This window comes from Rhinichthys klamathensis, unplaced genomic scaffold, assembly GCF_029890125.1.
Source record: "Rhinichthys klamathensis goyatoka isolate OS25496 unplaced genomic scaffold, OSU_Roscu_1.1 h1tg000960l_1, whole genome shotgun sequence".
Taxonomy (NCBI): Eukaryota; Metazoa; Chordata; class Actinopteri; order Cypriniformes; family Leuciscidae; genus Rhinichthys; species Rhinichthys klamathensis.
This window is the reverse complement of record NW_026607278.1, coordinates 1,512-13,985: the sequence shown is the minus strand read 5'-3', so window position 1 is coordinate 13,985 and position 12,474 is coordinate 1,512. Positions and strand designations below refer to the sequence as shown.

Below are 12,474 nucleotides of genomic sequence, written 5' to 3'. Positions count from 1 at the left end.
TTTCTCTCTTCACAATAAAAGTCCTCGTGAGGACAATTGTGAGAGAGAGGGGGAGGGGGGGGGGGGGGTGGGGGGGGGTTCGGGGGACAAATTCTATTTTTTTTACAAGTGGTTGTCTAGACATTTAATTTGCTAAAATGTCTCCTCTGATAAACAAACAATTTGTTTTATATTTGATATTATCGTTGTAAACTATCATCAACAAAAAACAACATTAAATACCTAAATAAATAGTGCTAAATTGTGGTTGTTATAACAAATCTTTGGGAAGTAGCTGCTTATATATTAATGTATTGCATATATGAATAACTAATATATATATATATATATATATATATATATATATATATATATATATACATATTTACTAATTATTAATACATTACTTTATAAGCAGCTACTTCCCAAAGATTTGTTATAAACCACCACAATAAAACATTACTTATTTATACAGTATATATATATATATATATATATATATATATATAACCTTACATTTATAATCTTTATTATGATGCATGTCCCATACTGGATAAGGTTTCCTTCCAATAGAAAATAAACACGATCGAGACTATGAATCTATCTAATCAAATAACATTTGAAAGGGATCTTATGAATCTTTGCTAACATTGATTTGATTTGAGTCTCTGAAGGTGTAGCTTTCTTGATATGGTCTTTATCACATTTCTTTTCTGTACTATTGCAAGAAAACCTCAAGGGATCGTTATTTTTTATTTTGATGGTAATGCAGAAAGGGATATTAATAGCCTTATATTCATATCTAGCAGTCTTCATCTTGTCTTAACAGTTTAATGTAATAACACACAGGAAGACTAAAGGACGATTTAACACCAGCTTAATTAATGGTTTTGATTAATCAATGTTCATGATTGTTTTAAGTCATCCTTTGTTTTCATTAATGGGTCCCTCAAAGAGATTTTCAAAGCAATCATGCACTTCAGTATACTGTTAAATGCTAATACTGGCAAGAGCAGAAATGACACACAACACATTTAAATATCTGCAGTCTTTATTTCAACAAGACTAAGAAATGTTTAATATAACTTTTCTCTTACATTTTTAGCATCTATCTCTTTGTTTTGCCCATATTAAGCTCATACTCTGAATGGGTAAAATCTGATGAACATCTCTCAGAGACCACTAAAACGACTGCTCATTATTTACAATTTTTTTCCTTTTCTTTCTTCAGTCTCTCTGACTCATCACAGATGACTCCATTGATATACAGGGCTGCAAGCCCTGCAATCTGTCCACCTGAAGTTCAGCATTCAAACTAAAGATGACATTGCAGAGGTTCATTTAAGAGTCCATGTCATCTTCACACTGACTTGGAGTAGCTCGACATACTAAGCACTTCCTTTCCTGGTCTTTACATCAGAGCCATCTTAACATGTGACAGTGGGAAGCTTTAGGTCATAAGGAAGGACAGAAAGCACATATTGCTTCCTATTCGTGGCAGCACATCAGCCTAGAAAAAAATACATATCCAATCTGAGGTGCGTTGCATTACTGCTGTGGAGATATTTACTCGTTTCAGGCTCCTGAAACCCTGACAAGATTCTGTTCATGTCCGAGGACTGGCCATTCATCCATACATACTGAGTGAATCTCCAAATGAATGAATAAAAACAAACGTAAAAGTTGAAAAGCAAATATGCATGCTGCAGATATGATTAAAAGCATCATTTAAAACTCTCTTGCTGTGAGGTATCTGAATGCCAATTAAAAGTGCATGTGACATCAGGAATGATCAAGGACCGATGGCCAGCCCTGTCCTTGCATCAGCTTGTACAATTTTCACAATCCCCTTACATAAAACTATGACAAAACAAATGCTTATGGTAGCTCAGTTTACAAAATCTAAATATTATGTATTATGAAATTTAAAGCCAATATAAAACCATCAAAGTGTGAAATCATTAGAATGCATTCATCTACAGACATAAATATTTTGAATACTGAAATTAAGATAGCTAGAAAAGCGATGCTTGCGAATGCCTTTCAAAGAGACACGTGGTTAAATAACTTACTGTACAAGAGCGAGGGGAGATAGGTTTTTTTTCTGAGGTGAAAAACCTTTCTTTTAAACCAACAAACGAGCACTTGTCAGACATCTGAATGGGAACTCGGAGAAAAAAACGAAAGAAAAAAAAACCTGTCCACTGGTGTTGGATCGTACCACACACGCACACAGTCTATTGCTTTATATGAGGAATGGTTTTAAAATACCGTACCGACTTCTATGGATTTAAATCGGGAATGGAAAAAAGCTGGACATTTTGTGTTACAAACAGAAAAGAACCAAGAGAGGGCCACCCAACCTCTCAAATCAGCACCGGCTGTCTGTCTAGTGAAATCTGCAGTACCTATATTATAGTTGTATACCTTATAATACACTTCTAGCCAGATAAACACCACATAAAATCCTGTGTAAAATTCATCCATAGCTCAGTCTCACGCCATCTTCAGCATACATGCATCTCCAGCTGGTCCTGCTGTAAGTTCAGAACTAAACATCCAGTAAAAAACTATTTTTTCTCAGGCCACAATGTCTGCATCATGCAGGAAACACACATGATCATCGTTGATGGAACCATCAAGGCCTATTCATCAATGAATCAACTTTCACACAGACCTTACCTAAACAAAGCTCCTTCATCACACACTATTAAGTTATTACCGAAGACTACATTCTCAAGTTATATATTATACCACTGAAAGTATTTGGGATGATGAGATGGGGGCTATGAAAGTTGTTTGAAAACAAATACAGAAAAGCTATTTTTCAGAATAACTGCTTTGTGTCTGGGATCCTGTACTGTTGATGTCATTCATAAGGCAGCATTGTATATATTATAAATAAGCCCTAATAAAGGGCTTGTTTATAAACTATTTAAGGCATCATTAAGTATTTATCAACCTCAATAACATTCAGGGAACATACATGATCTGCATCTAACCGAAGCCTCCATGCACATCAACACACGCTCAAAATGGATTAAAAGTCAGTCTAATGAGTACTTCATACAGATTTGCTTAAATCATACATGTGTTATAAGGGTTGATTAATTGTTTAGCTTTAGAGAAAGCACTTGGATGATGTATACAGCCAATCGTACACACCATCCAACCCAAACACACACTCAGTCTGACCTACTTTCAAACAAACACGGCACTTATTTAAACCATAACCAGGTTGACGATTCTGGACTTTACAGACATGGAGGAATAAAACCCAGCTGACGTGAAATGCTGAGTGGAAACGTATGAAGTCCGTTCTTATAAACACACACACAAAAAAATACACTGAAGGGAAGTTATTTGAATATTAATAACTTGAGTGTCTTCCCCTGATGGCAGGCAGACGGAGATCCTGAAAGCAGTGTCTTTAATGTCCTATGGCAGTTTTGACGAACCAAAGCACCGTCTTCTGACTCTCTTGTTCAAATTCGTACAAACACACATCCTCTTCCTCTCTCAGCCGGTCTTATCTCGCGTGAAGGGTGAGTAGGGCGAGCAGGAGCGCTGCCACTGCCACTGCCAGACTGCAGGGTGCCAACCGTGTACCACTAGAGGGCTGGTTTCCAGCATTAAGCTTGATGATGCGAGGTTTATCGGGCACTGGGGTGGAGAAGTAGATGTCGCCGTCATTGTCACAAGAGGGCGAGTCGCAGCCACTTCCGCTTTCCTCTCCGCTGCCAGCATCCTCTGAAAGACAGATAAACGTTAAAAACAAGGCTTGGATGATGGCATCATACTGAATTTCTAATAAATGTAACCACAGCCGTTGTTGCTCAAATGAAGTGTGCAGAAGCAGATGCCTCGTACCATTGACAAATGAGATGTCAGTGCCAGTGTAAGCAGCTTTAAGCCAGCTGGTCATTTCCTTCAGCACTGCTATTTGCCGCCGAATCACCGTGTCTGGTTTGGTGATGTCAACTTCCACATCAGGATTAGACACCTGATTGGCTAAGCCGTTGCCCATGACGACAGATTCGTACCTGCACGTGAGGAAAAGGAGGAACAGTTGAGTGGGCTGTCAAATGTTGCAGTTTGAGTGTGGAAAGGAATGAAGTATTTTTACTGTATCTGGTCCAATGACCATTAAGAGTGTCTTTACACTGTAAAAAGTGTTCAATTGACTAAACTTAATAAATAAAAAAATGAGGGAACCCGTTGCCTTAAATTTATTAAGTAAATAAACTTCATGCGTAATTTATCAAATTAAATTATGTGAATTCCACATTTCCACATAACTTAATTTTCAAATTACGCATGAATTTTATTTTCTTAATTCTAAGGCAATGGATTTCCTCACTTTTTTTATGTCAATTGATCTTTACGGTGTAAAAAAGGTCTTAGAAACGCTCTCTTTGTATTCATGTTAGTTTCATATGGTTTTATAAAAACTTGGTTGCACTTTATATTAGGTGTCTGTAACTACCACTTGGATAGAAAATTGTTAGGTACAATGTATTATTGTGTTCATATAGTATTGCAAAACACGTTTGCTGCTATTGAGGTGGGGCCGGGTGGGTTTCAGGGAGAGTTAAGGTGTAAAGGAAGGGTCAACAGTCTAATAATAGAAATTAATTACAGCTGTAATTACATGCAGGTATTGTCAAATGTACAAGTATAATGTAAAAACATTAATGTACACAATAACCTTACTTACTTGTTAGTGCCTAGTAGTTAGGACATTTAAGTAGCTTAGAAACGTGCCTTAGAAAAAAAAATCACTGATGTGAATCTTGAGACAAAACAATGGCGATGAGGAATTTTAAGATATGTCAGTGCAAGTTGCTTTCATTTAAAACAGCTCAAACATGCATTTTAGACTGGGACTAGCTTTAGCCTCGTCTGTGAAACCAGGGGAAAGACAATATAAAGTGGGACCAAAGCCTTTTTACTTTTCTTTTTTACCATTTTCAAGAAATGTTTCAATTTAATTATAAAAAAAAATAAAAAAAATAAGTCATGTAGTTTAACAAGTGAAAAGTAATACCATATTTTTTCTTACACCACAAGTGTTCACATTTTATTTTCAAAAATGTTTTTATATAGATTTTCAATGGCAATTTTTTTTATTATTTAAATTTGAGTTATTAATTAAGTAAAGTAACTTAATTAAGTCTAAACCCTAACCATTGCATCTTAAAGTCCCTGTAAAGGCAATTTCAAAAAAAAATTCTAAACACTTTATAAATGTTAGAAATGTATTGCTAAAACATATTACAAAGACTGTGAACTGTGAAGTACTGAATTGTGGAGTTAGACCGTTAAACAGTTTTTCACCATTGCTATTTTCCGGATTTTCTGGGCGGGGCTAAAACAGGGCTCGATGACGCACTGGAGCCCTTGAGCTCCTGGACACGCCCCTACTTGATGACGCACTGAGGCCACTGAGGCTGGCCGCTCCTAACAATATTATAGAGCACATTCACATCAGTTTGCCGCTCAATCGCGAGTTACTGTCAGTACTATTATTAGTAACACAGCCAACAGATTGCTAGCTACTAGCTATGCCTTCGTCACGGAAATGCGTACTACCTGGATGCGATCACCGGATCACGTACAAAACAGATCGGTGTCCTTATTTAAATTTCCGAAAAACGATTACATCAAGAAGAAGTGGATTAATTTTGTGAAGAGCCACCTTTGATGGAGAGCTGAGGATCACCGCCAAAACCCGCCTCTACACGGGATAGTTTTATAAACTTTCGTCGGAGATAACTGTCTGGGATTCACTGATAATCCGCTGTTACTGGTGAATGGGGCCGAACCGACTACCGCCTCAGCCTTCATCCTCCCGTCGCGCCGACAACTGGTGCCATTCGGCAGTGCGTGCCCACCGTGCGAGCATCCATTCCGGCTGTAGAGTTGAGTGTGGCGAGTCGACGGCAGCTTAAAGGGTCACTCCACCCATTTGCATTAAGAGGTCCATTGTTAGACAACCAGTCATACTATTGAATGGTCGTGCAACATTCTTTCATTTTCCCCTGAGACGAGAGAAATCTACTATTTACCTTTTTCACTTCCTCCTACAATGACGCAAAAATCGTCATTTGACGTCATTGTAGGAGGAAGTGTAAAAAGGGGGGATTTCTGTATAGACTACAAGCACAAATTCCCACCCTTTCAAACCCGCCCATAGGGGGTTGTGCCTAATGCGCTAACAGAGCTATCACAGATCAGTGGGTGGGACTTCACTTGCAGATACTGAAAGCAATATCAGCCATCTTGTTTATAAGCTAAGCTAACAAGCGCTGTGGATATAGGAAGTTACGACAATGACGGAAGAAACTAAACATGATATGGAAGTAGAGGATTTTGAAATTCTGCTGCTCGCATCCGCTGTTCGTGGCTATCTTTACGAGCCGCAATATAGTGAAGAGCAGCTGAGGCTGATGGAGGACCAGGAGGCGGCTGCCTGTCACGGACGAGGAGCCCGGACTGGGTCGAGCTGAGGCGGGCTGCTGGTGCGTGTGCTCTCGCTGTGCGCTACGGACACAGATAGAGTCCGTCTGCTGCAGAGAATTTCAACGATCGCAATTTCTCCTGGACGAAATCTCTGAATCAGACGACCACACGGACGTTTGTGTTGTGATGTGAACCATCCTAGTTTCAACCTGACTGAACATGCAGGTATCATGCAATAATTCACCATATAGAAAGAAATACAAACGAGTAATTCAATAATGAGTTTGCCAATGTAACGGGGTTCGTTGTTGTGGGAAGAAGGAGGCTGGAACCGGCGAACATTTAAACGTTTTAATAGTAAAATAAACAAATACAAAACAAAAGTATAAGCCAGCTGGCCACACACAACAGAAACAAAACATAAAATCAGGCCTGTTCCTTTTGTGCTTCCGCTCCTCCGTGAGAGATATGAGACCGCTGCGTCTCACAGGTGTCATTCATTATCACTTGCGCCGTCCTCTCACGTCCCTCGCCCTCGTCCTGCTCGCCACAGCCAACTAACTAGACATTTTTTGTGAAATGAATTTCAAACTCATTTGGCAGCTAGCCTTCTTGTAGACGGAAGAGTGATTTCTCTGATGTTTGCGCTGTTCTGGATTAGTGGGAGTGGCTTGCGGAGCTGTGGCTTGCGGAGCTGCATTGTGGGAGTTGTTGTCTTACATACAAATGCGCCCCAAAGTTATTTTCTGTCTTTTCTCGGTCAAGAGGGCACCAAATTCAAAATTTCTTTTACATTTCGACTACATATATAACCCACTTTCAATAAAGATTAATGTTGAAATGGGTGGAGTGACCCTTTAAGCTTTCCCGCGAGTGGGCGTGGTTTCAGCGCAGCCTGTGGACACGCCCCCAGCGTTTGAGAGCAGAGATTACTGCTCATTTTTTCAAGATTTTGATAGCTTATTTTATGTACTTGCTGGCTTTTTTTATCATTCAAATTTGGCTGAGTGACTAATAACACATTTTCTGTGGTGTGACAAACTCAAAACACATACTTAATTTTGACTTTACAGGGACTTTAAAGTGTTTTTTAAATTCATAGATCCAGACAAAAAAATTACCCACCTGCTTTTGGCTGTACCATTCCAGCATTCATCACCGGTGGAAATCCGGTCTCCAACACACACCGTGTCCGGCAGGGTGGACCAGAACTTCTTGGCGTGCTTCAGTTTCTTCTTGACATCCGTCAACTAGGAAACAAACCGTTTGTTACAAATGTTCCATTCTGATCTGGTAGAATCAATCAACATGTTTTTAAAGAAAGTGTCTGGAAGGGATATGTGTGGTAATAAGGGAAACTCTTATCCTCACCAGTCGGTCCAGGCTGGTGCCAGCGGCAGTGGTGGGTCTGGCCTCAGGGCTGTAGGGTCGGAAACGGCCAGGGAAGCCCGAGTCTTTAGAAGAGCGACGAGTGCGGAAATACATGTTGGGTTTGGGCTGCCCACAACCCTGAAACACCTGAAACATACCATAAATATATAAACCATTTGTTATATATATATATAGTTGTCATAAGATAAGAACGGGTATTGTTCAAAATTCATGTATAACTTTGATGAAAGGTTTTGATCCACCTCAAATATTGACTACTGTGTGTATGATATATATTATATAAATATATATAAATATATATATATATATATATATATATATATATATATATATATATATATATATATATATATATATATATATATATATATATATACACACACACACACACACACACTAAACAAATATACACTGAACAAAATTATAAACGCAACAGTTGTTTTTGCCCCCATTTTTCATGAGCTGAACTCCAAGATCTAAGACTTTATCTATGTACACAAAAGGCCTATTTCTCTCAAATATTGTTTACAAATCTGTCTAAATCTGTGTTATTGAGCACTTCTCCTTTGCCGAGATAATCCATCCACCTCACAGGTGTGGCATATCAAGATGCTGATTAGACAGCATGACTATTGCACAGGTGTGCCTTAGGCTGGCCACAATAAAAGGCTACTCTAAAATGTGCAGTTTTATCACACAGCACAATGCCACAGATGTCACAAGTTTTGAGGGAGCATGCAATTGGCATGCTGACTGCAGGAATGTCCACCAGAGCTGTTGCCCGTGATTTGAATGTTCATTTCTCTACCATAAGCCGTCTCCAAAGGCGTTTCTGAGAATTTGGCAGTACATCCAACCGGCCTCACAACCGCAGGCCACGTGTAACCACACCAGCCCAGGACCTCCACATCCAGCATCTGCACCTCCAAGATCGTCTGAGACCAGCCACCCGGACAGCTGCTGCAACAATCGGTTTGCATAACCAAAGAATTTCTGCACAAGCTGTCAGAAACCGTCTCAGGGAAGCTCATCTGCATGCTCGTCGTCCTCATCGAGGTCGCGATCCGATTGCAGTTCGTCGTCGTAACCGACTTGAGAGGGCAAATGCTCACATTCGATGGCGTCTGGCACTTTGGAGGGGTAGTCACAGATGAATCCCGGTTTTCACTGTACAGGGCAGATGGCAGACGGTGTGTATGGCGTCGTGTGGGTGAGCGGTTTGCTGATGTCAACGTTGTGGATCGAGTGGCCCATAGTGGCGGTGGGGTTATGGTATGGGCAGGCGTATGTTATGGACAACTAACACAGGTGCATTTTATTGATGGCATTTTGAATGCACAGATACTGTGACGAGATCCTGAGGCCCATTGTTGTGCCACGACTATGCGAAGGAGATGTGTTGCACTGGTTTTTGGAAAGACAGATCCCCCCCCCCAATACAGTAAAACTGCACATTTTAGAGTGGCATTTTATTGTGGCCAGCCTAAGGCACACCTGTGCAATAATCATGCTGTCTAATCAGCATCTTGATATGCCACACCTGTGAGGTGGATGGATTATCTCGGCAAAGGAGAAGTGCTCACTAACACAGATTTAGACAGATTTGTGAACAATATTTGAGAGAAATAGGCCTTTTGTGTACATAGAAAAAGTCTTAGATCTTTGAGTTCAGCTCATAAAAAATGGGGGCAAAAACTAAAGTCTTGCATTTATAATTTTATTCAGTGTATATAAATATATATAAATAAATATATTAAATACAAGCATTTGCGATTTACATGTCATTTTGAAAAGAAATTAAAAACCACACCTTCTGTGAGACCTGTATGCTGTTCTCTTGCATGTTCATGATGGCGTCGGAAATCTTGACGTCTATGGGGTCCATGACAGACTCAAAGTTAAAAGGTCCCTCTAGCCTCTCAGCGAGACCCAACATGGAATCTAAAGTGGAAAATAAATGCATTAATGAGAGGAACACCCACAAAACAATCTATTTCAATACAACATTTTCAAAAGCCAATGCACAAACAATTACGCTGCAAGTTATTTCCACCACTAGAGGGCAGCATATAGTCATCGGTCCAGGCTAAGTTCATGAACAGCTTGTAAAACAGACAGAGGCCTGAAAAAGGCGCCCCAATTAAGGTTCCCTCAAAAGCTGACAGGCAAAGTGAGCAAAGCCAGTCCCAGAGTCCCGCAAGCCAGGAACAGTTTGCGAGAGCACAGAATGGGACCTGGGACCACACGGCCTTCAGAGCCACAAGAGGCCCAAAACACTTCATGAAACACATGCAAGGATAAAAACAGAGCTGCTCCCCAGCTTTCACTCCTAATTCAAGTCAATTTCAATCCTGCTTTCAAGCTGAGGCTTCACGTAAATTGTATTGGCCTAAGAGCAAGTGAACAAGAGGAAACCATTTCAATGTGACCTGTTCATTTTAAATCTGTGCTTATTATACTCCTCTGCTTAGTTTGGAAAAATGTCTCCATTACATCTAGTAATGGTTCAGTTATCAATCAATTACTTGAGTTACTTAAAACTCTCTTACCCAGGAAGTTATTCCACTCTGTGTCCAGATCAGCCTGATTGGCCAGGCAGCCTCGCATGACGTTGAGACAGTAGTTCTTGCAGGGCTTCAGTGCCACCTGGCCGGTACAGTACGGGCAGTATAACATCTTCATAGCTGCACGCACACAGTTCGGAGAGGCGTTTACCTGAGAGAGAAGATGAACAAGAAGATTGTTATTGAGCAGTCAGAAAAACAGACAACGAAGGAAATGGTTAATGAGTCTGTAACCTAATTCATATGCCTGATGTTGCTGATAAAACACTGAACAGTGATTAGTGACCCCGCCACCTTTTATAAGGTCACTGCTGAACTTGTGTTTGCTCAATTTGTCATTGGAGGTTCAATTGCTTCTGCTAGCTCACTACACACACAGAGAAGCCTTGGCCTCTGATCTTTTAATGCTGGGAGATAAGGCCCGATGGGTCCATCCAGGTGTCCACCTTCACATGCTGATAAACCCAACAGAAAACCTGTACTTTCGAACTCTGTTGTCCCTGAGCTCTGACTCGCTTAAAAAACAAGTCAATGCTAGGGCTGGGTATTCATTAAGATTCAGTTTCAATTTAAATCTGATTTACAAACTTTTGATATGATTCTGATAGTTATATATTTTATTCTAATTCACTGGGGTGTGTCAGTTTTGCATACATCATTATTATTAAATAAATAAATAAAACTATTTTCTAATGCTGTAACTTAAACAGGCCAGTGTTTAAGACAGATTCAAACTGATTAAAAAATTATCTTTTAGAATTTTCCTTATTTCTTTTCATAAGCAGGGTTATCATCATTAACTAATACTAAAAGTAAAATTAAAAACCATTAAAAACATTTTTGTTAATTAAAAATAAAGCAGAAATAGAATCATTAGATGATGAAATAGATTCATAGACGAAAAAAACTTTGACACTTTTTTCAGTTTGATGCCAAGGCAACATTTTCACAACAAGTTGTAGTACTATAATTACTAACTGGAAATAAATAAATAAAGTGAAATTAAACTTTAAACCTAACTCATTGCTCTGCATGTTTTTAATTCGCTAAAATAACTGATTCTGTCATTTCTTTATGAATCAAACCAACTGGTCATGTTTTTAATTCACTACAAGAACTGCACATAAGAGTCTTTTGTTTATAAATATCAGACCACAAACTGTGGTGAAATATCACTACTTTTGCTGTGGTGCCAAAGATTTATTAACAGCAGCATAGATTCATTAGCGGGAGCAACTCCAAAAAACAAACAAACGCATGCTTCTCACCGTGGAAACTTTGCCCACCACCTCAGGCATGAGTGCCAGGCCGCGGGTGAACGTGCGGACAGCGATGAAGGAACGAGTCAACTGCAGGCGGAGCTTGCGTGGAACATCACCGAAGGGTTTGAGCTGCTCCATGTGTCTGCTGACGCACTCCATGTACGAGCCACTGAACTCATACTGCACATTGACCAGTCGGAACATGCGCTCCAGAAGCTCCGTCCAGAAGTCCGCAAGCATGTCGTCCAGGTTGACAGCGCTGCTCCCGTGGCTGTAGTAGCGGTGTAGATCACGGAAGAATTCCTCGAAGAGCTCTGCGTTCTTCACGTACATCAAGCCGTAGGTCCGCACGAACATGTCGTTGAGAGATTTCTCTGCATTGCTCAACAGCTCTCGGAAGAACTCTGAGAAAAAAAGAACAATATCAAGAGAGTTGGTTAGTTTTAAATACAGCAAACTTGATGAAGTTTTGCACAAGTCTTTTTTTCAAGAATAATCACATCAGTTTTTTAAATCACCACAGACTGTCAAACTCCAAAAAGGACAAATAAAAGCACTGAAAATGTACTAAAAAGAAGACAGAAGAAGAACAGAAGACATTCTAAGTCTTCTGAAGCCATTTGATCGCTTTATGGGAGGAACAGATTGACAGTCATTTTTCACTGTTAATCTCCACTGCAACTCAAATAAAATATGGTGCACGTTTGACATCATGATTTTTGGTTATGAGATGCTCAAAAACCAATAATGATGGATGAAGTCCAACCTGTCAGTTACACATGGGATCAAAGAAGTGATCAGTTGACTTAACTTAA

General features: G+C 39.7%; 1 protein-coding gene across 1 annotated transcript; it reads right to left on the bottom strand.

Annotated features, from left to right (window-relative positions):
• Positions 1-3,461: 3,461 nt before the first annotated feature.
• Positions 3,462-12,138, bottom strand: gpc4 (glypican 4; the record flags this gene model as incomplete). Its single annotated transcript, XM_056244328.1, has 7 exons — positions 3,462-3,729; positions 3,850-4,022; positions 7,567-7,691; positions 7,813-7,959; positions 9,644-9,774; positions 10,383-10,548; positions 11,666-12,138. Coding segments are annotated over 7 exons (1,436 nt in total), but the record flags the coding sequence as incomplete, so codon positions are not given.
• Between the last annotated feature and the right edge of the window lie 336 nt (positions 12,139-12,474).